At 42.0% G+C, this 27,069-nt stretch overlaps 2 protein-coding genes across 3 annotated transcripts in view; both read left to right on the forward strand.

The window, feature by feature from the left end:
* Positions 1 to 11,793, forward strand: part of GOLGA3 (golgin A3) — a 37,425-nt gene extending 25,632 nt beyond the window's left edge. For both annotated transcript variants that reach the window (XM_075275172.1, XM_075275182.1), the window contains 4 exons: positions 5,692 to 5,814; positions 7,183 to 7,347; positions 8,525 to 8,685; positions 10,074 to 11,793. In XM_075275172.1, the coding sequence (XP_075131273.1) occupies positions 5,692 to 5,814; positions 7,183 to 7,347; positions 8,525 to 8,685; positions 10,074 to 10,269 (645 nt within the window). In that variant the 3' untranslated portion in view covers positions 10,270 to 11,793. The remainder of the gene's footprint in view (positions 1 to 5,691; positions 5,815 to 7,182; positions 7,348 to 8,524; positions 8,686 to 10,073) is intronic.
* ANKLE2 (ankyrin repeat and LEM domain containing 2) overlaps positions 1 to 27,069 on the forward strand; it is an 82,613-nt gene that overhangs the window by 13,675 nt on the left and 41,869 nt on the right. The gene's annotated exons all lie outside the window — the stretch shown is intronic.

Raw genomic sequence — 27,069 nt, forward strand, 5'->3', positions numbered from 1 at the left:
CTGAAACTAAATTAATAACCCCAAATGCCTGACATTAATAGGCAGAGTAACTAAAGGAAGGTACCTGTGTGTCACTTTACTGCAGTTTCCTCTCCTCCATACAACAGACATCTTCCATAAGACACAATGAATCCCTGCCACTCATCTGCAGGATAGATGCTAAATCCTAGTGTGCTAAAGGACTTCTGATGATGTCATGACCATGTGATCAGACTCTGGTGTGGGCGGAGCTACTAGGATTTAGATTCAACCTTATCTGCAGATGTTACATGCCAGTAGCTACAGGACCTTTGATGACATCACAGTCACGTAACCTCATGACAAGCCAATCACAGAGCAGTAGCACTAAAGGACCTCCTCCTTCCAGGTCCTTTTTTTGTAACTCAAACTTTATTGAAATTTTTTTTTTTTTTATACAATAAGAAAAGAAAAAACAATTACAAGTTACAGGGCGAACACCCGCCCTGCGAACAGAAAAAGCACACAGTGCAACACAAAATACAATCATAGAAGAATAAAAAAAATAAATAAAATAAAATAAAAAAAATTAAAGACAAAGAAAACAACAAAGAAAAAGGAAAAAGGGGGGGGGGAGGAGGAGGGAGGGGGTTAGTGGGACAGATGGGTGGGGGAGAGGACTAAATGTGGGGGGTGAAAGGGTAGGTAGGGGTGAGTGTGAGCAGTCAGGAAACCAGTGAGAGCGCTCGTCAGGTCATCCATACCACAGCCAGTTGGGAAGGGCTCGGGAGGAACCACTGGTCAAATACCTGAGACGAACAACAAGAGCATCAATCAGAGGAGGGGTCAGAACCCAGAAGCGTCCGGTACTCTGCAGACTGTTGAAACCTGAACCAGTAGAACCAGGTTTTGATGTACGCCTCAGTCGTGCCATGCAGGAAAGACGTGAGATTTTCCATGCGCATTATCTCGTTGACCTTCGAAATCCAGAGGGAGAGAGGAGGAGGATCCACTCGTTTCCAAAAAAGGGGGATACAAGCCCGGGCAGCGAGGATCAGGAATCTAAGTAGGGAGCGCTTAAAGACCTTTACAGAAGACTTACAATGATTAAGGAGGAACAGGGCAGGGCCCAAATGGTGAGAAGTTTCAGTAAGCTGGAGGGTTATCCGCTTGACCCCGTCCCAGAAGGACGAAAGGGCAGGACAGGACCAAAAAATGTGTAGCAGTGTGCCTTCCTCATCGCCACAGTGCCAACATAATGGGGAGACCTGAGGAAACATAGCATGGAGTCTCGTAGGAACCCTATACCATCGGGACAAGATTTTGTAGCTGGCCTCCTGGTGGCGAGAGCTGATGGAAGCAGTATGAGAAAGGCGAAAAATGCGCCTACGCTGCTCCTGAGAGAGGGAAAGGGACAAATCAGATTCCCATTTCAGCAAGAACGGCGGAACAAAATCCTCTGGAGGTTCAACCAGGATCCGGTAAGTGAGCGAGAGGGAGTGGCGAAGGGGGCCAGCACCAACACAAATCTTCTCCAAGGGGGTAGGTTCGACGCGGAACACTGCAGGAGCAGGGAGAGAATGTAAAAAGTGACGAAGTTGCATCCCCCGCCAAGCATCCAAAGGGGGCAGCTCAGGAGGGGCCTGGGAATTCAGAAGTGTAGTCCATCCCCCTGCGCCCTGGAAGTGACAGGCACGGAAAATCCCATGACGGCGCCAATTACGAAAAACTCGGTCAAACATTCCAGGTGGAAAGGCAGGATTGCCCAGCACTGGAAAAAAAGCGGAATCCTCAGGGAGGAGAGTGGAGCGAACAAGGCCTCTGGAACAAATCCGAAGCGTGGGACAAAGGGTAGGGTGAGAAAAGAGAGATGACAATGAGGAGGAGTCTAACCACGGGGCAACCTGCAAAGGGATCGGAGAGAATGCCTGTTCGATGTAGACCCAAGGTTTAGAAACAGCATGCCTACACCAGTCCACGACACGAGTCAGGTGGGTAGCCAAGTAATAGGACTTCAGGTCCGGAAGCGATAAACCACCGCAACTCTTGGGACGAAAGAGAAAAGCCTTGCTCACTCGGGCGGGTCTGCCCGACCAGATGAACTTCAGTTGGACGGAAGTGAGGGATCTAAGAAAAGACAGAGGGATGTGAATGGGAAGCGCCTGCATCAAGTAGAGAAGACGAGGGAGAATGTTCATTTTAAAAATCGCGCATCTCCCGAACCAAGTAAAGGCTCCAGCGGACCATCGAGTACAATCAGCCCTGATAGACGCCAGAAGTGGGGGGAAGTTGCAACGAAAGAGATCTTTCGGGTCCGGAGTAAGATAAACCCCCAAATATTTGAGAGAAGTGGAGGCCCAATGAAAAGGGAAAGATTGACTCAAGGAGGTGGCCGCCGAGGAGGGAAGGGTCACATTAAGGGCTTCCGACTTCGAAAAGTTGATTTTAAAATTCGAAAGGGTCGAGTAAACCTGAAAGGCGAGCATCAGAGCCGGAAGAAAGACATGCGGGGAGGAGAGAAAAAACAGCAAGTCGTCTGCATAAGCCGCCACTTTGTATAAACGGGAAGAATGAGCAGCGCCTGAGATGTTCGGGTCGGCTCGAACCTGGCAGAGGAAGGGTTCAAGAGTCAGGACGAAAATGAGAGGCGAGAGGGGGCATCCTTGCCTAGTACCATTTCGGATAGGGAAGGATTGGGACAATAAACCGTTCACCCTGACCATCGCTGTAGGGAGGGAGTATAGAGCCATGATCCAACTCATCATGCGATTTCCAAGGCCAATATGTAACAGGGTCTCTTCCATGAACCGCCAGTTGACCCTGTCGAAGGCTTTCTCAGCGTCAGTTGAAAGAAGCATGAGAGGAGAGCCCGATTGTTTAGCTCCATACATGAGGTTGATAGCTTTGGTAGTATTATCTCGAGCCTCACGGCCGGGTAAAAATCCAGCTTGATCCGGGTGAACAATATTTCCTAACAAGTTCGATAAACGGGTCGCAAGGATCTTGGCTAAAATTTTTAGGTCAACATTAATTAGCGAAATGGGGCGGTAGTTAGAGCACAGAAGAGGGTCCTTTCCGGGTTTGGGGATAACCGCTATGTGAGCACAGAGGGAGTCACGACAAAGGGCCGAGCCATCGGTGAGAGAGTTGAAAACTTTCAACAGTCTGGGGCGGAGTTCAGGGCCAAGTTTCTTATAGTATACCAAGGTAAAGCTGTCTGGGCCTGGGGCCTTACCAGTTGCCATACTGGAGATAGCTAAAGAAATTTCCTCTTCAACAATAGGAGATTCCAAGGCCGTCAAGTCCTCTAGGGACAGCGACGGGAGACCAGAGGAGGAGAGATAAGAGCGAATGCGATCTCGGAACTCCGTTTCAGGGAGAGGAGAAGGGCCAGAGTCTACAGAATACAAAGAGGCATAGTAGTCCCGAAAGGCAGCCGCAATATCGAGGGGCATGTGTAATCGAGTACCCTGGGCGGAACCGGTGCATGAAACATAGGTGGAGGACTGCTGAACCCGAAGGGCCCTAGCTAGGGAACGCCCGCTCTTATTTCCGAACTCGTAAAAATGACGTCTACATTTAGCTAGAGTACCCTTCACCCTATCAGTGACAAGCTTACGCAATTCTTCTCGGGCGTTGGCAAGCTGAGAATAAACATCAGGAGTGATTTGGCGTTTATGAAGAAGTTCCAATGAGCGGATCCGCTGCAGCAGAGATTCAATGCAAGCCCGGCGTTCCTTGTTCAAGCGGGAACCATGTTGCAACAGGATACCCCGGATAAAACATTTGTGAGCTTCCCACACCATTGGGGGAGCAATCCCCGACAGTTCCTCCCTCTCAAAGTATTCCCCCAACCGGGTCTTAATGTCATCCAAGATTGTTACGTCATCAAGAAGTGATGCGTTAAGTTTCCATTGACGCTGGAAGGGAATAGGGGAGGACAAGGAAACAGACAAAGTAACCAATGCATGGTCGGAGAAAGTAATGTTGTCGACTTCCGCAGCCAATAAAGAATGGAGATGTTGGTGACGGATAAAGAGGTAATCGATACGAGAGTAGCGGTGATGGACCGGAGAATAATAGGAGTAATCCCTATCTAATGGGTGGAGTAACCTCCAGGAGTCCACAAGTTGGTGGGAATGAAGATCCCTCTTAACCCTCCTGATGAACGAGTAAGGGTGAGAAGAGACGCCAGCAGAAGAGTCCAATGAAGGGTCTAGGACCAGATTGAGGTCCCCCCCCGCCACCAGGAAGCCCTCCACAAAGCCGTCCAACAGTCCTAAGTAAGAACTAAGAGCACGACCCTGTCCCGAGTTAGGTAAATACAAAGAAACAAAAGTAAAAAGCTGAGAGGAGATACGACCCTTGACCATAACAAGTCTCCCCTCAGAATCAGTGCGAGTCTCCAAATGTTCCCAAGGCAGGGAGCGAGAAATCAAGATACTAGTCCCTCTGGATTTCGGGTCGGGAGAAGAGCTATGCATGAGGAAACCAAGCATTAGTCAACTTGTATGGCTTGGTAGAGCAATGGTGAGTTTCCTGCAAAAACACAACATGAAGGCGCTTACCTTTGAGCAGATTGAAGAGTACGGAGCGCTTCTCTGGACTATGAAGGCCTCTCACATTGAGGGAGCCCACGGTGATGGAGGAAAGGCGATCAAGCGGAGGCATGGAGGGAGACGGGCTTTCCCAGCTCACAACCTAAAAATCCTTCCAGGTCCTTCCAGTTTTCTGTGCTCCATGGATCCTGACTCGTGTATGAGCCGAGGAGAGCTTTTTCAGCATGAAAAATGTGCTGAAAAAGTCGGCGTATATACGGTAATAAGAAATTGGCAAATGGTAAAATTAGGCTTAAACTTAAATCATGAGGACTAAGTCTTCCGTGGTTAAAGGGGCTATCTAGTTTAGAACAATATTTTTTTTTTTTCTCTCTCTCTCATATATAGATAGATATATCTATATCAGATAGATAGATAATTTGTATGCTGTTAGGGAATTCATAGTCATGAATGAGGATCCCTTATCTCTTTGCCATTGAGTGGTTAATAGTGAACATCTCTCATTCTGGAGGATCTGTCCTGACTAGTATTACAAACACCACCACTGATGTGAATGGGCACTGTGTAATGCGTAATTTCCCCTCTTGTGGTGCTGTAGGAAAATTAACCTTTTCTCTAAGTTTGCCTCACAATTACAGCTGATTAGAGATGAGTGAGTAAGTAGTATTCGATCGAATACCTCCCCTGCATAGTAATCGGTGTACTCTGTCGACTACCACGCGGTAAACGCTGAAAAAAGTCGATTCCCCTCCCACCTTCCTTGGCACTTTTTTTTACACCATTAACTATGCAGGGGAGGTATTCGATCGAATACTACTCGCTCATCTCTACAGCTGATAGCTGTATTGCTCTTCTGGAGGATACTTCGTGGTAAGCGGTGAACCTCTCTAAATAAATTTGGCTTAGTTTTATTTTCAGCAGTTTTGTTTAATTAATCATTTATTTGTTTTACAATAATAAACCTGCTTGAAATGAAGTATTCTGGGAATGAGCAGGGAAGATCTATCAATACCACACAAATTACAGAATAGCAGTTATCGTTTTAACAGTTATGCAGTATACTAATATTAGGGCAAACATTTCTGTGACAAACAAATCTGTCCTTTGCTTTTAGGGCTTTATTGTCTGCAGAAACATTCGTATATCTAATACATTGTGTCTCCCTTTTATCCAGGTAGAAGATCTGAAGTGGGAGTTGGAACAGAAGGAGCATGAGATTCAATCCCTGAAGCAGCAGTTGGATATGACTGAGCAGCGCAACCAAAGAGAACTGGACAACGTTCAGACGATGCTTCATGTAAAAAATTTTCTAAGTTTGAATCAAATAAACCATCATCTTTCTCTAGTTATGGTCATTCAGCAAATGGGTAACACATGTATTTTAATTGTATTTCATATTTGTTAACAAAGTGCAAACAATATCTCTAACCCTGGATACACACCAGCGCTTGTTGCATTCTTTCCATTATTCAGCTTAAAAAATGCAGAGAGAAAAGACCTCTGCATTTTTCAGGTGGAAACCCAGTGGACCCTATTATAGCTCTGGGGTCTGCCAGTTTCCGTGGGTAACCACTTTTTTAACCGGTCTAGGTTTCCATTTGTGGGATCTCAAGCAGACCCACAAACGGAAACCCGAATGCAGATGTGAACCTAATGTAAATCTAGTAGTTTTAGATCTAAATAGGAGTAATCTGTGACAGCCAGCTTGGTTCACAATTGCCCAATAAAACAGTATTCCCATCTAAAGATGTTTTGGTATATCGCTGAAATATTCCAAAACATTCTACCTGGTAGTCCTGCGAATCAAGTGACTTTGGCTCTTGCCCTGCACAGCAGTGCTTCAAGGCTACACCCTGTACAAAACTGCAGTATGGTCCTGTTCAAGCTAATACGACTGTGCTGCAATTTTCTGCATTGTGGGAGATTGGTAGTTATCAGATTTGGTTGTTGAACTCTACTGATCAGGAAGTAATGGCACATCCCAAATAAAATTTATGAAATATTATATGTGGATAGATGTGCAATATTTGCCACTATCTGCTGTTTTACTGAAAAGGGTCAGAGTCGCGTTTATGACTAAATGACCAATAATCCTGGGCAACTGTCGTCGTCCTAATTAATTAGACTGAGTGCCAGGCACTAAAGAACTCGCACCACTCTGTGTATTGGTATTTGTTCTTCTCTCAGCAAAAGAATTTGTGCTGACGCACTTTTTATTGAGACCATGGGGGTTAAATAGTAGCAGAGAAAGTAAGTGAGATAACCACAGTGTAAATTTTCATATTCATTCCTGATTGGTATAGTACATCTCAATCAAATGGAAAAAGAAAGTTTAAGTAGTTCCATATATAGCCAGCTGCTCCTGGTCCTGCGTGGTAACCTTTGGAGATGTCTTCTGGCGGCAAGCCAAGCATTTGTTTTTATTACACTCTGAAGTGCAGGTGCCATCTTCTTCTCAACGTATCACTATATCCCAGTTTCAAGCATACACAGCTATATCTAGCGTTCAGCTTTTAAGGATAACAATGTTTTTTCATACATTACATGATTATAAACTTCACATTACTACCTTTCTGACTTTTAGTATCTTGGTTTGGTTACCTAAACAACCATAATGGGATATCTTCATATTCTAATAAATCTTTCTCTTTCTCTTACACCACAGAATCTCAAAGCTGAACTTGAGGTTGTACGAGAAGATCTAACCATGACTCAAAAGGACAAGTTCATGCTGCAGAAAAAAGTAACTGACTTGAAAAACAGCATGAAGACATTGCTACAGCAGAATCAGCAATTAAAATTGGATCTTCGTCAAAGTCGGACTAAGAAGGTTGGAAATTGAAAACAATCATAAAATGACCTCTAACCCTATACATACATGAACGTGTTCTCTTGCATAGGTCCAATCATTCTTCCTGTATTTCGTAATTGTGTTACAATCCATTTAAATACTAACCTGAATACAATTTTTAACTAAATGGGGGGAAAAAAAGTATAAATAACTTTAATATTCCTGGGTAATAAATGTAGTAATATGTACTTAGTGGAAAGTAAGTGATCTGTTAAAATTTGTCACTGATGAAATGCTATGTGCCTTATCAGTTACTTATTTATAATGGCATTGGACTTGTTATGGGCTAAATAAACACATTTTCCTCATAGGTTTTAGTTAAAAAATGTTGCACTATTAGTCTTTTACAGCATATAGTTTTTCATATAGTACAAGCCGAGTCTTTTACAGAGAGATCCAGCTTGTTTGTTATGTTATCTCATGTCCTGAGGGTTATAAAATCTCATTTAAACTGAATGCTTATCTAATTAACGCTGGGTTCAAATCTGCGTCGTAGCATACATTGGAGACTCCATCACATAGATTGCCGTAAATCGGTGGAGCACACCCTGCTGAGAATTTTTTTCTGCGCTGCTTTCACTTTGGAAACAGTGTACACCTGTGCGGACCCATTATAGTGAATATTGTCCGCCAATCTCTGTGTGTAACCACTGTTGTAGTGGTCCGGCTCTGTCGTTCAGGTAGCCATTTAAAGGAACTCTATTGTAGAATTGTGTGTGTTTGTTTACAAGATGTGATACCTGCCATGTACTGTTTTAAAAATACATGACTAGTTACTTAAGCTAGGTTCACACTAGTGTTTGGTCTCTCTGTTGTTTGGATCTGCATGGAGAGCCATCCGCTAAAAAAATGGTTACCTACAGATCCCATAGACTGTATAATGGGGTCCGTCGAGTTTCCGCCAGTATCTGAGGCCACATTCCTATGCGGAGGACTTTTCTCTCCGCCAATTTTTGGTGGAATCTCCTACAGAGACTCCAATACAGATGTAAACCTAGCCTGAGCTGTGTATAAGTAGCTCAACATCCATCAATAATAATAATAATAATTATTATTTTTGGATTATGAGTGCATTTAACACCATGTTTCCCAGTTAGGTCATGTCTTGACTGCTGCTTGATTTATTTTTTTTCTTTCTTTCCTTGCTTCTGTTTAGAGAAAGGAGTTTAAAGGAGACGTTACGTCGTCCAATCCTGTAACTCCTGTTAAGATACCGGATTGCCCTGTACCAGCTTCCCTGCTAGAAGAGCTCCTGAAGCCTACAACAATCAGCAGAGAGCCTTTGAAAAACTTAAACAGCTGTCTTCTCCAACTAAAGTAATAATACTATATTGATCTTTAGAAGTGTATAAGAATGGCAGTCTGATTTGTGAATGACTAAAGAAGTGTTCTCTTTATGATAACTAAGATTACTTAGGGGCAACCCTTAGCAATGTCATCCCCTTACTTGTACTGCTCCATTAGCGCTATCACTATCAGACATTAAATGTGTCTGCTGTTTTCTTTTGTTTTTTTAAATGCTGGGGCAATGTCTGCTTGCCTTTCTATTTCCCTCAGACACAAATGGCATTTGAATTGGTCATCTGCTATTTTTATATATACAGTGTGCTATAGAATGACAAGTTGGAAATTTGGACATGTTAGAGTGCCAGTGTTGTGTTCAGCTGCAGTTTGTGCAACGCCTGTTGTCAGAATAATTCTTGACATACTCTTCGAACTCCTTTCATTAACTAGTCGTTTCCTGCCCCATTTCTTTGGATATTTATACTCAAATCATTCTCTATATACCCAACACTCAGAAGTCGGATCACTTGATGCTTCCATTGTAAATTCATACTAAAATTGACTGATGGAAGAATTGCTCACTTGATTGACTAATTTACATACAGGAGAGAGCGAATTGTCAGAGGACAGGTATCTCTAATAAAGTGGCCATTCTGTGTATACCCACCTTGACAGTAAACAAAAGGAAACAGCCCTATGGATATACATAGCATGTATGCCAGAATCTTTTCCCAATGCTAAACTTAAATCTCTTTTCTGTTACCAGGGTCGAACAAAAGTTTATTGATATTTATATATTGCTCCATTTTGCACTTTCATAAAAAATATTTAAAGGAATTAAAGAGGGAGAAACAGTATGAATAGCACATGGATGATGTCCATGTGCCGCCTGTGCCTTCACTTTCTTCATTGAGCCCAGGCCACAAAACTGACAGATATAAGACCTATCCTGATTTTCTCCCTGAGCTCATAGCCCTATGCACAGACCTGTTATAATACATAGATGTGTGTTTGGGGCCATTACAATATAACAAGTCAGTGTGCTAGACACTACAAACATGGATGGCACACTGACCATGCACACACTCATGTGTCTGGAGCCTTAATCATATTACATAACACTGCTCAATATAAAATTATTTATCTTGCATGCTCCAACCTAGAATGCAGCTTAAAGGACTGAGCATAGAGGATATTGCAAAGGGAGCAATTAGCCCATTGGATTTTCTATTGGTATGTGTGTGGTGGCCCAACAAAAATCACATGTCAAAAAGCAAGCAGATTCAGTTACTTTGTGATATATATTCTAGGCATATAAAGATTCCTTTCTTGCTTTGCATAATGTAATGTGTTCTATGTTCTAGGCACATGTGCATAGCTAGTGTTTTCATTGGGATAATTATGTAATGTTTGCTTTCCAGGCAAGAAATGGATAGTCTCCAAAAGCAAATGGAAGAGCATACCATAACTGTGCATGAATCTATGACTTCATGGACTGAGGAACAGCTGCAGGACTTCACATTACCTGATACACAAGCTGTGACCACTGCAAGACTTCCACTGCAGGATCAGAACATCAACACTAATAACACAGAAAGGAAAGAGCAGCCATTATAGACTGCAATTGTGTCAGAGAAAGAGCACAGCACATTTTTGATAAGTGTCTAAAGGCAAGAAACATCATTGGCTATATGGAGATGTCATTACTTATATATAGTGTAGGTCACACAGATGTTATGTGCCTTTGTAACAAAGAATGAAAGAATGGATGTAGCTTCTAGTCTCATTTCCAGATTTTTCATGACTGTCCTTCATTTTCTTCTTGTACGTTTACCAGATACATAGGCATTATAAAAACATTTGCTGTTCCCTGTGCCTATTTTATTAAGGAACTGCTAATGTGATGTAAAGTATGTAATAATAGTAAAAAAATAAAAGCAGAAAGATGACAAATTTGTACTTGAGGACTAACACTCTAAGAGGCTAAATTTTACCCTCTATCCACCGCCGCCCATTATAGCTTTCAGGAAAAACAAAGGCAGTAATTTATCAAGACTGGTGTCTTAATCCTTAAAAACGTCAAATGTTTTTTGGTTTGAGATATAATACATTTTTTGGGCTGAACTGTACCTGCTTTGCTCTGATCTCTGGAAAAAGTGGTAAGTGAGGTGCTAAATGAGGGATGTGGTACATTGTTAGCACAAGAAAGGGCCAAAAGACACCAAAAATGACCCACAATTACATCTGTCTACGTCCGAAATCTGGCATAGATGGGTTAATAAATGTTCCCATTTGCTAACAGCTTATTACAAGTTGGATCTGTGTATAAAAACTGTTCAGCATATACACTTATGAACCCTATGAAGGATATTTCTGTAAAGTGGTGGTGTGAAGAGTTTATGTAACTGTTAATATATCCATTGGAACTATATACATGAGAAAAAGACTGTATAAACATAATGTTGGTGCAATGTAGAAGAATCAAAGCTGAGCGGTCTTAGTAAGATGCTTGATAAGGCTTCACACTTTGTGAATATGTGCTGTATAAAGGTGTTCTCTGTCAAGGCGTTCATGTAGATGACAAGTTTTGCTCTGTTCTGACAGTTATATGGAATGTGTCTGCCATTTGTAATATTGGCTTTTTATATTCCCTCCCTATTGAATGGAGGTTGTCCCATATGTTGTACCTAAGCACCTGCTGATTAACAGCTAAAACCCCACCGATCGCTGGAGAAATTGTAGGTGATGCACATTTCTTCTGCTACGGCCACGACAGGGAAGAAAAGTGGTATTACTTGGTTATGCAAAGTCTTTCAGAACAGGAGCAGCAGTTTGCAGTGGTTCTTCACTACCATCCTGACTATCCATATATCGTATTTTTTTCTAGGTCCGTTTTGAACTCCTCCTACAGCTTGGCTCTTGCTCAATTCTGCATGTTTTGTTAATGTGCTCTAGTTAACTTCACCAGAAATTGTGTTCTGACTTTTCACATGGGCTTGCAATGGCAAAAGCTTTGCAGTTTAATGGTTCAAGAATTTTGTCTTACAAATTATTAATGTTTTGTTTTAATAATACTTTAACCACTCAGGTTAAAAATGTATATTTATATTATTTTTTTTTTTTTTACACGAGGTGCTTAATAGGCCACAATTCTAATCACTATTCTTCTCAATTGTTGTTTGGTATGTGCAGTTTCTGTTCTACAAATGTAGTACAGTTTCTTGAGTATCTCTCTGAAAAATGACCTGGAACTGCTGGATAGCTATGGATGGTAGAAAGACTAAGCAACGTTACCAAGTTACACTTCTTTTTCTTTTTTTTATGGCTGCAGGCATTGCAGTGTTTGCCCTCCTCCTGGATATGTGCATTTAAGTTTAACTATATAATTATCTATATTGGTTAAAATAAATTTAATCTACCATATTGCTTACACTATGTTCATATCTGCGACCAGGTGTCTATTTTGTTTTGGTTTCCATTGACTATAATGGGTACTGTTGGGTGTCCACTCTTTCAATCTGAAACCACCAGACGAACAAGTACTGCTAATTCAACTTTTTCAGTTGGTGATTTCAATATAAAAGACTAGGTACTTGACGGATTTCAATGTAGTCAGTGGGGTCCATGGGGCACTGTTGGTGTCTATTTTAGACAGTCACTGCGACAAAGTCTCCAAACAGAGACTCTAGCGCAAATGTGAACCCAGCCTTAGGCTGATTTAATAACAGCAGATTCCATACTATTTGATAAAAAAAAATATATAGATAGATAGATATGCCTTTAGACTACAGCTTAATAAAATAGTAATGTGACCGTGCAATACCAAAACGTGTTCCCAAATGACCTTAAAATATTCTCAAATGTAATTTCATTCTGAAGATATTTAAAGGGAGTTTATAAACCTAATGACAGTGCCATGTCGAGGTGATTCTATAGTTTTTAAATATCCGTGTTACTCAGCTTTAGAGCCCGTTTTTAAGTAAATTGCCATTTTACTTTTATGCAAGTGATTTACATGAAAAGCTCCAAAGCTCTGGAAATTGTACATGTGATTTAGGTTTTTACCAACTTTTCTCCTCAGACTCCCTTTAAAGAGGACTTTTTGCCTCTTGAAATAGTAGCTTTAATAAATTAGGGTATTGCATATTTATATTCCAGTCAGTTTACCATCTTGCTGTTGGCAAGGTTCGCTATTTCACAGGCAATGCAAATACAAGTCCTTCAATATGGTAAGCTATAAGATTATCTGTATTGTTTATTAGGTAATTGCATGTATAGCGATTACTTGAGACTCCTTTTATCCTAGAAAACACTCTTGTAAGTAAGATTAGTTCAGTAATGGAGGAGGACAGCAAGAAATCCCTCTTATTGCTTTATGAAACAATTGATTTCTTCAGCAAGAGCATTGGAGAACTGTTGTATATACTGTTCCTATGATATAAGTCGTGTGCTACTCAGGTTTTATCTTGAGAAGGTGTTATGGTATATATTAGCAGTGCTTGTCGGTTCTGCTCAGTCAGGAAATTCATTTCACCATTAAAGAATCTTGCATCTTTCTGTAATTGTTCTCTTAACATATGCAAATAATTTATACTTTTTATGTCCGCTATAACTGTTCAGTAATGTACTGACTGTTTCCTGGATTATCTTGTGAAGGCTAGCATCATTGTAGGTGAAAGGTGCTTTATACCATTCAAACCAATGCATTTTGGGACATCTGCGTGTTTAGCTTGTAGTGCACATCTTCATCTCCTTTCACGCTAGTGTTTGTTTCTATAACTGAGCAGAAGAATGAAGGAAACATTAACAGCTGCCAACAAAGCCCAAAAAATCCCTCTGACTATAATGGGGTCGCTGGGCTTCCATTCTGATATCCGTCATCTTACTGTCAGAAGTTTCTAACAGATGCTTTCAATGCAGATGTGAACATAGCCTTAATTGTAAACTGACATTGTCTTCTGTATGATGAATCTGTTTGTTTACAATTGTAGTGTTACAATGGTTACTACGTATGTGTTTTTATGTTAGTCAAGCAATGAACTGAGGCCCTATTCACATCTTCGTTCGTGGAGTCTGTTTGGGGACCCCCAAACGAAAACATATATGTATAAAAAAGCGATTACCTAAGGAAACCACACAGACCCCATAGACTATAATGATGTCCATGTGGTTTCCACACAAAACATACATAGAAAAAAGTTCTGCTTGCAGGAATTTTCTCTCCACGTTTCTTGCGGAAACCACACGGACCTCATTATAGTCTATGGGGTCCACTGGTTTCCTGAAGGTAACAGCTTTTTAATTCGTATAGGTTTCCGTTCTGGGGGGTCCCCAAGCAGACGCCTCGAATGGAAACCTGAATGCAGATGTGAATGGGGCCTGAAATAGGGTACCTGTTACCCACCCACAAAAGGCAGCTCATTTTGACCTGTATGAAGTCAATGCCTTAGTAATATTTGGTCAAACTCATAGCTGACAGTATTTTCAGGTAATAAATGACTGTCTACATAGTTTGTGGGATTACAGGCAGAAAGGGAACCTGACACATTAAACATGGTGTCTGATTTGCTGGCAGTGTGTCATAGAGCAAGAATCACTGATGAGGCCATATTGTTTTGTTTCTATTTCAGTAAAACTTGTATTTTTACTCTTAAATCTCTGCTTTTCAGACTTGAGTCCAGTGGGTGCTCCTAACCAGTGACTGACATATTTCACTGTTTGTGCACACATGACTAAGCCTAGAAGGAACAAGGAGTGAAACTTTTCCCAAAAAACAATCTGCTTAGCCTCTTCTACTTTACAACATGCTGTCTGCAAATCAGACACTATATTCAATGTGTCGGGTACCATTTAAGAAATGAAGGATGTTGTTAATGTTCTGAAGTTATATTCCCATATAATACTAAATGGGTTATGGATTTTTCAATGGTACGGTAAATTTGTACATGTTCTAGGGTTCGACCATATAAAGGGGGGTTGCAGTAGCTGAGGTTTTTTTTTTTTTAAATAAAAGTTTGGTTCAGTTAGTTTTGTGTTTTTCACTAGTAATGTCCAAGGTGATAACTTGTAACCCAGCCACCACAATGCATGAAAACTTTGCTGACACACTTTGTACCCTCATTTTCCTTAGACTGATGGATACAAGTTGGGAGCTGCTTCCTTGTAGGTGAAATGGATCCACTATTTTCACTAAACTTTACAATGTCTGTGATGACACAGAAGGTGTTGAAACTGAATGGTTTGTGACGTTATGAAAGTCTGTGGCATATATTGATTATTTGGTGGATTGCTTGAATACCTTTTGCAACGTAATGTTATTTTTCATTAACAATTTTTCATGTGTTTTTATTTATAGAAATAAGAAATTGTATCTGACTCAGATTTATTATAAAATGTGGAATATCTATATAATATAAAGTTACAACTTTTAAACTGTTAAAACTGTACATAATGCTGTGTAAAGCATGTGGATACAATATGTGCATAAGATTCCTTTCAAAGTTTTTTGTGCAATAAACTATTTTTGTTAAAATGTATTGTCTGTATATACCCCATATATCACCATATTTTTAAATAAACTTCCAATATGTAATGTGGGGAAAAAAAGGCAAATGGAATATTTTCCTCTCTACGTGTGATCAGACACCAATTTAATTTTTAGATTTCTCTTTGTGCTTCGCAAACTGCTCATGGAAGTCTTAACTACATACGTCCTGCACTGTTTTACTCTTAACATGTCCTCATAAGGATAAAGATAGGTCTCTTTCCCTCAGGGAAAATATTTAATTCAGTACCTTCCCACACAGCGTAAAACAACGTAACATGCCAGGGAAAGTCTAAAAAGCTTGGAAAGAGTTTATGCTTTTTGCAACAAATGCAGTGCTCATAAAATAGTTTCAATCACATGAATTTATTAAGGCTAGGTTCACATCTGTGCTGGAGACTCCATTGCAGATTCAGTCTAAAATCAGCCATTGTTTCACGTTATGTCATGTAAATATTGCTTGTTCTCAGTGATATAGTCATCAATATGCTCTCTAAACTGAGGTCACCCAATTCTATACAACCCCAAATAAAATAAAGTTGGTATGCTGTGTAAAATGTAAAGGAAACAAAAATTCAGTGACCCAGAAATCTCTCATACAACCATATTTTATTTACAATAGGACATATCAGTTGAAATTTAGAAATGTTTCCATTTCATTTGAGAAAACTGATATCTCTAACCATGAGTCGGGTTGGAAGAGTGAGTGGTACTAATGAAAAACATTTATTAAAGAGTAAATCATACAAGGTGAGGGTTGCGGACACTCTCGGCAATAAATCTTATGACAGAACGAATGCAAAAATAAATAAATAGAAACGTTAAAGCCATGATAGGGCAATCATTTTAGTAGCAAAGCCAGATGAAAACCATGGGGTAGGAAAACCTACGTATGGGTGCCAGAATAGTAAGGAGGAAATCACAAACAGGTGCACAAATAATGAAAACTAGTATAAGAATAGAATTATATTATGATATTAATAAACACACACAAAAAAGAAAAAGTGTGTGTGTGTGGGGAGGGTCACAGAGTGACATGGGTTCCAGTCAGCTGACTGGTTGGGTGGGGGAAGTGAAACTAAAGTTGTCTTAGGGGCTACCCATGGGCCCCATAAACAGGGATACCTTGGAACCATCTCAGTATCTCCCAACAAGTGTGCGGGCAAGCCAGAGGCAGGGATACTAGGCATGAAGTGAATCCAATAAACCAGGTCTTTTGGAATTGTTCATCTGTACATGCATAAAAGCAGTGAGATCCTCCATTTGCTGCAAGTCCTAGACCCTGCTAAACGACTGGTGATCCCTGATCACTGGGTGAGCCTTGGTGATCCCCCTGAGGAAGCCCTTGTCTGGGCAATATGTGTGGGGTACAGGTTTTGGAGTCAGATATGGATGGCACATTTATAATTAAAACTATATTATAGGGTCAGTACTTTAGGTACAGCCACATGCACACTATTTAGCGAGCAGTGAAAACTTAGCCATGACAATCTCTATAGACCTTCATGTGATTGCCCTACCCTAAACAAACTCTATGTTTGTGTTTTTAACTTGAGATACCCAATAAAAATTTATATTTTTGTCATTACATGGGTTGAGAATCTTTAAAAGGCCCATATTCTTAGTTCTTTCCCCTTTCCTTTGGAACCACTGGCCTTATACCTGGTGGACGCTTCCACAGAGACGTTATGGAAGCCCGCCCTTCGTTGACAAAGGTGACAAACCACAGATCTCCGGTCGGTATAAAGAGGGAGATCTGAGATACAGAAGGAAAAAACCCTGAAGGACAGTAGATAGTCAATTAATCTATATGTGATACGGTATTTGTACTTTCCTCCAGAATGAGGCACTCATCGGGCAATCCCAAAAGTTATGAAGCCAAGTGCCCAGGGCATTGCAAAGTCTGTCCCTCTGCTCAGGAGTAAATGTGATGCCTAGGTCAGCTTCCCTGTCCTGGAAGTATTTTATGTGCTGGAAGAGGAAAGAATACTATATACAATTGATAAACTATGTTGAATGGGTCCCATAGAGGAGCAAAGTGTCTCAAATTAAATGGATGCCTTCCCAAATTCCTGAGTTGGCTCAAGGCTAGACAGGTAGTTGTGGAGTTGATTAGCCTGCTATGTAGGCAGGGAACCAGGGTCATTGGTTGCAACAAGCTAGTTAGTTTTTCATGCAATGCCCTCCATGAAAAACTTTGCCCGAGACCAGCCATAGACTTGGGTAATCTTAGGGGCTTGTCTGCAAAGACTAACTTCGTTGTCTTGGACGACAATGTGGAGAAAAACAGGCATGGTATATGTATTGGTATAGAGTGAAACAATGATAATGCAATGCCCAAATCACATGCAAGTCCCCTGATCCCATGACGACAGATCTCCGCGCAGTTTAGAAGGCAGGGGAGGGAAGAAGTTTAGTAAATATAATTGTGAGGGGTCTCGACTGATACAGTATATATGCCCAGATACTTGATATGGCTTGTTACCCATTTGAAGGCAAAATTTGCTCCCATCTGTTTCACTCTAACGTTGATAAACCCAAAATTACTAAACCGTCCTTCCTTACGTCCTGGGAGAAGGATCTGCGACTTTCCTTATCATCTGATGACAAAAAAAATCCTCCAACACTCACGCGGCTTCTTACCATGCATTTGTCTCCAGGAAAACCACTACACGCTTTTATCCAGGTGGTTTTAAAACTCCCGACTGGTTGCTCCATAAGAAACTCACAAATAATACCTGCCGGCGCTGTGAATTGCACACGTTTGCGACCGCAAAATCAAAATTTGGGGTATAACAGTCCGTGGAGTCTCATCTTCCTCTTGTTTGGTGACAGCTGGACACGTATTGGCCAGCGATCTCCACAGTGGCCTCTTCTTCTCCCAGTAGGATGTAGCGTTTCCTCTTCTCATCTGCAGATATGAAGTCTGGGATGTGGGCAGAGAGTCTTTGGTAGTAGACGGCCCTCACAGCTGAGTATTTGGTGCAGTGTAGCAGGAAGTGGGTCTCGTCTTCTAGGGCCCCCTGGTCACAGTGCTGGCACAGTCTATTCTCCCATGGCTTGTACGTCTGCCTGTGTCGCCCCGTCTCCATCTCCAGGTTGCGGGCGCTCAGTCTGTACTGGCTCAGGGTCTGTCTGTGTTTGGGGTGGCGTATTCTCTCCAGGTAGGTGGCCATGGTGTAGTCCCTTTGCAGTGACTGGTACACAGTGAGTTTCTTGGAGTTATTTATTGTGCTTCTCCATTCCTCAATGCACCGCTCTTTGTCTCTCTCAATGGCTCCTTTTATTTGAGCCTTGTTCAGGGCATGTTGGGGGTTTTGGCTTGGCAGATGGCTGATGCTTGGTTGGGGGGTATCAATTTTTCTCTGGGCTCTGTGGCTCAGCCAGGCTTGGTGGTGGTAAGAACCAGGACTGCTGCCCTGTATGTGAGTCCAGAATGATAGCACCCTCTTCTGCATAGTGAGCCATAGGGGGAGTCTGCCTAGCTCTGCCCTGTAGGCCATGTTGGAGGTGCTGCGATGGACATGGAGCAGGTACTTGCAGAACTCCAGGTGGAAGTTCTCTGTTGGGCTGGAATCCCACTTTGACTGGTCTGGGTAGGTCGCTGGGCCCCAAACCTCGCTGCCATAAAGATGGATCGGAACAATGACTGCGTCAAATATCTTCAGCCAGACCCTCACTGGTGGTTTGAGGTGGTACAGTTGTCTTCTGATGGCGTAGAAGGTTCTGCAGGCTTCTCCTTTCAGGGTTTCTATTGCTGCTTTGAAGCTTTCTGATTGGCTGAGCTCCAGCCCCAGGTAGGTGTAGCTGTTGGTTTTCTCCAGTGTGGAGCCGTTCAGTGTGAATTGTGGGCTGGAGGCTTTATTGTGGCCTTTCTTCTGAAATACCATGACTTTGGTCTTCTTATGGTTGATGGGTAGAGCCCATGTGGTGCTGAATTTTTCCAGCACTGACAGGCTTTCTTGGAGGTCTTTCTCGGTGGGGGACAGGAGTAGGAGGTCGTCAGCGTCAGATGTAGATGTTGAAGAGCGTTGGGCTTAGGCTACAGCCTTGTCTGACCCCTCTGGCCTGTTGGAAGTATGCTGTCCTTTTTCCATTCACCTTCACACTGCACTGGTTTCCAGTGTAGGAGCTCTTGATGATGTTGTACGTTCTTCCTCCTATTCCACTCTCTAGGAGTTTTAGGAGCAGGCCTGGGTGCCATACTGAATCAAACGCCTTCGTAAAGTCCACGAAGCAGGTGAATATCTTGCCTCTTCTGGTGTTGTGGACGTGCGTCTTGATGAGGCTGTGCAGGTTGTAGATATGGTCCGTGGTGCGGTGGTTTTGCATGAACCCTGCTTGGCTCTTGCTGAGGACCCCGTGTTGTGTGAGGAAGGTGAGGATTCTGTTATTGATGATGCTGTTGAACAGTTTGCCCAGCATGCTGCTGACGCAGATCCCTCTGCAGTTGTTGGGGTCATATTGGTCCCCATTCTTGTAGATGGGGGTTATAAGGCCTTTGTTCCAGTCTTCGGGGAAGTGTCCTGCATTGAGCACGAGGGTGAACAGCGTTGCCAGTGCCACATGTATTGCTGGAGGGCTGTATTTGATCATCTCTGGTAGTATGCCGTCAGGGCCGCTGGCCTTTTTGCCTTTCAGCAGGGCAATTCTTTCCTGTATATTTTTTATGGTGATTGGTGAGTCCAGAGGGTTCTGGAAGTCTTTGATGACTTTCTCCATGTCCCTCAGTTTGGTGATTATCTGTTGCTGTTCTGGGGTTAGTTCTTCTTCTTCAGGCATGTTTCTGTAGAGCTCTCTGAAGTAGTTGAGCCAGATATTGCCATTTTGGATGTGGAGAGAGTTTTTCTTGGGCTTTGTGCCCATGTGGTGCCAGGTCTCCCAGAATGAGCTGTCCTGGAGGATGTCTTCTAGTTGCTCTATTTTGTGGGAGAGGTACCTCTGTTTCTTCTCTCTGAGGATGCCTTTGTATTGCTTGCATAGATTGTTGTAGGCTTCCCTCGTCTCTCTGTTGTTGGGGTCTCTATGTTTCTGGTTGGAGACTGCCCTTAGAGAATGTAATAGAGCCTTGCAGTCGCTGTCAAACCATTTGTGAGACTGTTTGTTAGTCAGTCTCTTGGGCTTTGTCTGTTTCAGGCCTGCTAGTTCTGCTGTCGTGTACAGGATATTATTGAAGTCCTTCACTGCTCGGGTGACCCCTTGTTGGTCTGGCTGGTAGGAACTCATATAGAAGTTTGTGAGCAGTTCCTTGATTTCAGGTCAGTTAGCCGCATTGGTGTATTCGGTGGCCCGGTGACTGGCCCATTTAAAGGATGGTGGCAGGTTGTAGAGACCAATTCTCTATTCTCTATCTTTCTCTCTGCTCTGTTTCTGTTGAGTAATGTGTATTACTTAAAAACTTATTTGGATACTCCGCTCATAATAGATGTTTTGTTATTCATACTCAATACACTTCTTAGGTAATTCACTGACGGTATTTGCTTATTCATTGAAATCTTCTTGCTAGATCGGCTTGTTTCACCCAATGCTCAGATTGTACTGTTCTGGTTTTGTCCCTGTGATTTGCTGGAAGTAACTTGTACCTCAACTGTTTGGTATTTTGTCAGGGTCTGGGGTTGCTAGGTGGGGTGGCATAGATACACAAGTCCAGATTCTTTAGTCCAAAACAAAGGTAGAGTTTATTTTCACTCAAAAAAGAAGGTAGTGCAGCAACAAAAGGAAGCAATACAAAAATAAATACCTGCCCGGCTAGGCTCTAACTAAACATAGAATAGATTACCTCACCTAGAATAACACAAATCCAAAAGCCAGTAGAATCATTCAGGGCACGACTCCAAAAATATGACCTCTCTGTTGGCTCTCCAGTCAAGCTCTTCCCCCAGTCTGCTGCTGGACCTGGCTTCTTAAAGGGATTCTACCATGAAAACACTTTTTTTTCTAGTTACCATGTCGGAATAGCCTTTAAAAAGGCTATTCGTCTCTTACCTGTGGAAGTGCTCTCCGCCGCGCCGTTCGTTCAAAATACCGGTTTGTACCGGTATGCTAATGAGTTCTCTCGCAGCGATGGGGGTGTCCCCATCGCAGGAGCAGCGATGGGGGCGTCCCCATTGCAGCTCGAAAACTGACCGCAGCGCCGCCTCTCTGGTCTTCAGTGTCCTCCCTTTGCTTCTTCAGCGTACTGTCGGACGCCTGCGCAGTACGCTCTGTACGAAGATTGCCGAACGTACTGCGCATGCGCGAAATTGCGATCCCAGCCATAGTGCGGGCACCGAACTTTCGCGCATGCGCAGTACGTTCGGCAATCTTCGCCGAACAGAGAGCATACTGCGCAGGCGTCCGACAGACGCTGAAGAGGCAAGGGGAGGACACCGAAGACCGGAGAGGCGGCGCTGCGGTGAGTTTTCGAGCTGCAATGGGTACGCCCCCATCGCTGCTCCTGCGATGGGGACGCCCCCATCGCTGCTCCTGCGATGGGGACGCCCCCATCGCTGCGAGAGAACTCATTAGCATACCGGTACAAACCGGTATTTTGAACGAACGGCGCGGCGGAGAGCACTTCCACAGGTAAGAGACGAATAAACTTTTTAAAGGCTATTCCGACGTGGTAACTAGAGAAAAAAGTGTTTTAGTGGTAGAATCCCTTTAAGCCTCCCTTGGTAAGCAGACTCTCTGCAGCTGAGTCGCTGCCGGAACATCCCCAAAGTGTGTATATATATATATATATATATATATATTAGTTTAAGTTTGATAATTTGGAGAAGGTCCTATGCTCAGACATATTATTGAGGGTTCATATATGTGGGGAAGAGAAGGAAAATTGTCAGCATACGCCACAACTTTAAAGTGGAACCCAGATGACTGCAATCCCTTGAGGTCTGGGTTGACTTACATGGCAAAGAAACTACTCTAGGCAGAGAACAAAGACCACGGGCAACAGTGAACAGCCATAGTACTCATATAGATAGAGAATGAGGCAGAGAGGTGACTGTTTACTTTCACACTAGCTGTTGGGACAAGTAGAGGACTTCGATCCAAGAGCACATGTGAGGGCCTTTTTTGCTGTATGGCAAAAAAATGTAAAACCTTAGGTGATGATTTATCCCCCAGTTACTTACCTACCAACGTAAAGACCTATTCACAAGATGCAGGTTTTTGGGGTTGCGGTAATCCAAAATGCAAGGTTTGCAAGTATGCTAGGTTTTCAAGTGAATTCTGCAGCAGTGCGGCAGAGTTTAAAGTTAAGGCACATTTGAACTGCATCAGTGAAAATGTCATATATTGCATTAAATGCAATAAAGATTACATTGGCTGCACAACACGTAAGCTGAAGGTCCGCATATCAGAACACTTGAGGGATAGTACTAAACTTGGGGTGGATAATGTGTCAGGAGCAGCTCAACACTTTGCCTCTGTTCATAAGGGCAACTTGGAATCATTGCGGTTTTTTGCAATAGACAAAATAATAGAGTCAGTTAGGGGTGGTAACAATAGGAAACTTCTTTTGGAAAAAGAGGCTTTTTACATCTTTAAATTCAATAGTCGGAGTCCACACGGACTTAATTTAAGATCAGATTTGATGTTCATATATTAATTATCTTGCATCTATAGCTTATAGCTTGTATTTGTCTTTGCAGGGTAAGATGGTAGACATAGTAATGAGGAGGTATTACAATAGACTAGTGTGAACAAGCTGTTAGAGCTATGTCAATCGAGTGCTTTTTACACCAAGTTCGGGTGACGTTTGAATGGAGCCGCATTGTATTTAAGAGAGAGAGATTTCATTGGCTGACTTGTACCACGTGATCGGAGTAGCCTATGAATGGAGGTGGTTGATCATTGGATTTTTCAAATCACGTGATTGTCCATTCAGAGAAAAAAAGAGGAAACAACAGGGAAATACAAATGTATACGGGAACTATGATAGTATGAGAGGAAAGGACGTCCTATAGAAAAGGAGAATATAAAGGTAATTGACATGAATTGAATATTATATATATGTATATACAGTCCTATGAAAAAGTTTGGGCACCCCTATTAATCTTAATCATTTTTAGTTCTAAATATTTTGGTATTTGCAACAGCCATTTCAGTTTGATATATCTAATAACTGATGGACACAGTAATATTTCAGGATTGAAATGAGGTTTATTGTACTAACAGAAAATGTGCAATATGCATTAAACCAAAATTTGACCGGTGCAAAAGTATGGGCACCTCAACAGAAAAGTGACATTAATATTTAGTAGATCCTCCTTTTGCAAAGATAACAGCCTCTAGTCGCTTCCTGTAGCTTTTAATCAGTTCCTGGATCCTGGATAAAGGTATTTTGGACAAACAATTCAAGTTCAGTTAAGTTAGATGGTCGCCGAGCATGGACAGCCCGCTTCAAATCATCCCACAGATGTTCAATGATATTCAGGTCTGGGGACTGGGATGGCCATTCCAGAACATTGTAATTGTTCCTCTGCATGAATGCCTGAGGATTTGGAGCGGTGTTTTGGATCATTGTCTTGCTGAAATATCCATCCCCGGCGTAAGGGTGCATTCACACTGAGTAAACGCTAGCTTATTCTGAACGTAAAACACGTTCAGAATAAGCGGCGTCTAAAGCAGCTCCATTCATTTCTATGGGAGCGGGGATACGAGCGCTCCCCATAGAAATGAATGGGCTGCTTCTTTCACTCCGTGCAGTCCCATTGAAGTGAATGGGGAGTGCCGGCGTATACGGCAAGCTCTGCTCATGCCGGAGCGTACACGCCGGCACTCCCCATTCACTTCAATGGGACTGCACGGAGTGAAAGAAGCAGCCCATTCATTTCTATGGGGAGCGCTCGTATCCCCGCTCCCATAGAAATGAATGGAGCTGCTTTAGACGCCGCTTATTCTGAACGTGTTTTACGTTCAGAATAAGCTAGCGTTTACTCAGTGTGAATGCACCCTTAACTTCAACTTCGTCACTGATTCTTGAACATTATTCTCAAGAATCTGCTGATACTGAGTGGAATCCATGCGACTCTCAACTTTAACAAGATTCCCGATGCCGGCTTTGGCCACACAGCCCCAAAGCATGATGGAACCTCCACCAAATTTTACAGTGGGTAACATGTGTTTTTCTTGGAATGCTGTTTCTTTTTGGACGCCATGCATAACGCCTTTTTTTATAACCAAACAACTCAATTTTTGTTTCCAAAATGAAGCTGCCTTGTCCAAATGTGCTTTTTCATACCTCAGGCAACTCTATTTGTGGCGTACGTGCAGAAACGGCTTCTTTCTCATCACTCTCCCATACAGCTTCTATTTGTGCAAAGTGCGCTGTATAGTTGACCGATGCACAGTGACACCATCTGCAGCAAGATGATGCTGCAGCTCTTTGGAGGTGGTCTGTGGATTGTCCTTGACTGTTCTCACCATTCTTCTTCTCTGCCTTTCTGATATTTTTCTTGGCCTGCCACTTCTGGGCTTAACAAGAACTGTCCCTGTGGTCTTCCATTTCCTTACTATGTTCCTCACAGTGGAAACTGACAGGTTAAATCTCTGAGACAACGTTTTGTATCCTTCCCCTGAACAACTATGTTGAACAATCTTTGTTTTCAGATCATTTGAGAGCGGGCTGTCCATGTTCGGCGACCATCAAACTTAACTGAACTTGAATTGTTTTGTAGAAAGAAATGGTCCAAAATACCTTCATCCAGGATCCAGGAACTGATTAAAAGCTACAGGAAGCGACTAGAGGCTGTTATCTTTGCAAAAGGAGGATGTACTAAATATTAATGTCACTTTTCTGTTGAGGTGCCCATATTTTTGCACCGGTCAAATTTTGGTTTAATGCATATTGCGCATTTTCTGTTAGTACAATAAACCTCATTTCAATCCTGAAATATTACTGTGTCCATCAGTTATTAGATATATCAAACTGAAATGGCTGCTGCAAACACCAAAATATTTAGAACTAAAAATGATTAAGATTAATAGGGGTGCCCAAACTTTTTCATAGGACTGTATATATATATATATATATATATATATATATATATATATATATATGGAAGCAGGACTATTTAATGTTTTCAATAAGGGTTGTTATGCATATTATAAGTTCTTTTATTATCATGTCTTGCGCGGTTTATGTTGAAGTGAAGGGAAACAAGCTACTAATATAATAATTTGGTACAGGTGGGATCATAAAACTTAGAAGGTATTTAAAACCAAGAATGCTAGTGGAGTATGAGGCTATGACTAAGGGGTAAAGCATACCCAGAAACGCGTCAGCTAGACCTTTATTATGGGTTTTTAACACACTTTTGTGTCTTCACTGTCACATCTGTTTTGTTTTGTATTGTACTTACCCATTTTACATGGAAGATTAAAAGTTAAATTTTTAAAAAAAAAAGGACATCTCAGGAGTGCGGACTGGAATATATTTTGTACGATTCGTGTTACCGTTTACCCCAGGAGTCCGGGATTGTCCAACCGTGCACCCTGAAGATTGGACCATACAACGGGTATATGGTGAGCTACTAGTTTATATCTACTGTTGACTTTATATTTGGAGAGAGCTGTGGTAGGTCATCAGAAAGCTAAGTCATGTGAAGAGGAGAGCTCTGTCCTGTTGCAGTGGCCACATTGCCCCATGGTTGGTCTGAAGTGGGACTGGAGAAGCGCAGGTAACAGCTTATGAAGGGTTTCAGAACGGTGGAGGGACCCTTTTTCTACTCTGTCATCCCTTTAGTAGGACTCCGGGGCAGGATGCAGCTATGGAGATCTGCTGCTTGTCGCTGAGCTCGGTGTCAGTACTGCCTCATGCCGCCATGCCCTTCTTTTTCTCCGGAGGGTCAATTTTAAGTTAACTCAAATGACTGTGTATATGAAGAGCATTTTAGAGAGGCAGAGTCTCTCTGAAGCAAAAATGGTCTTAGGTTCTATATCTAAAATTTGTGTAACACTTTAAGAAAAATAAGTGAAATTGTTAAGACTTTGAATATCCCTCCTACAGTATATAACATCATCAAAAGATTTAGAGAATCTTAAAAAATCAATTTGCACAAAGGGCCGACTGTCAACATTGGATGATTTTGAATTAAGAATGCTCAGGCAGAACTGCATTAAAAACAGGTGGGAGTGCTTCAGCCCAATACAGTTATTATAACTCATTCCAGTTTTTGTGCCATTAGTTATATAGGAATTTTATGCCATTTCCTGACTAGTGTACACTTCCATTGTGACACACAAGAATTTATTGAGAGGTGAAAGCCTCTTGATTATTCATGTGCACCTTGCATCAGTTGGGGCCTTCATTAAGACTGGAATGTGAAACACCAGTCTAAAATCTGCATCGCCGTCTGTGAACAAAGTTTGTTGTGCAATCCACAAATGCAAGCGAAAGCTATATCATGCAAAGAAGAAGCCATATATCATCACAAACCAGAAATGTTACGGTTTTCTTCAGGTCTAAACTAATTTAAAACTGAAAACTGTTCTGTGGTCAGATAAATCAAAATTTGAATATTTTTTATGGAAACCACACAGTGTCCTGCATTCCCATGAGGAGAGGGATTATCCAGTTTGTTATCAAATCCTGCATTTCTAATGGTATGAGGTTGCATTACTGAGCCAGGTTAGACCCAAATATTTCATATTTATATGAAATGGAACAAACGGAGATTTGTCTCAGGCAATCTAAATTGTCGCCATATTATAATTTGGTAACCTCTTTAGGATACGACACTACATTGCGGAAATGCAGCGTTTTTTGTTGCAGATTTTCTTTGGCAGCCACTGCTAAGTCAGGAGTAGCTTCAAAAGAAATAGGAAATAAAAAGTGAGAGCTTAGACATTTCCCTACTGTTAAATCAACAATGGCTCAAAAAAGGCAG

This window comes from Leptodactylus fuscus, chromosome 1, assembly GCF_031893055.1.
Source record: "Leptodactylus fuscus isolate aLepFus1 chromosome 1, aLepFus1.hap2, whole genome shotgun sequence".
NCBI classification, from domain to species: Eukaryota; Metazoa; Chordata; class Amphibia; order Anura; family Leptodactylidae; genus Leptodactylus; species Leptodactylus fuscus.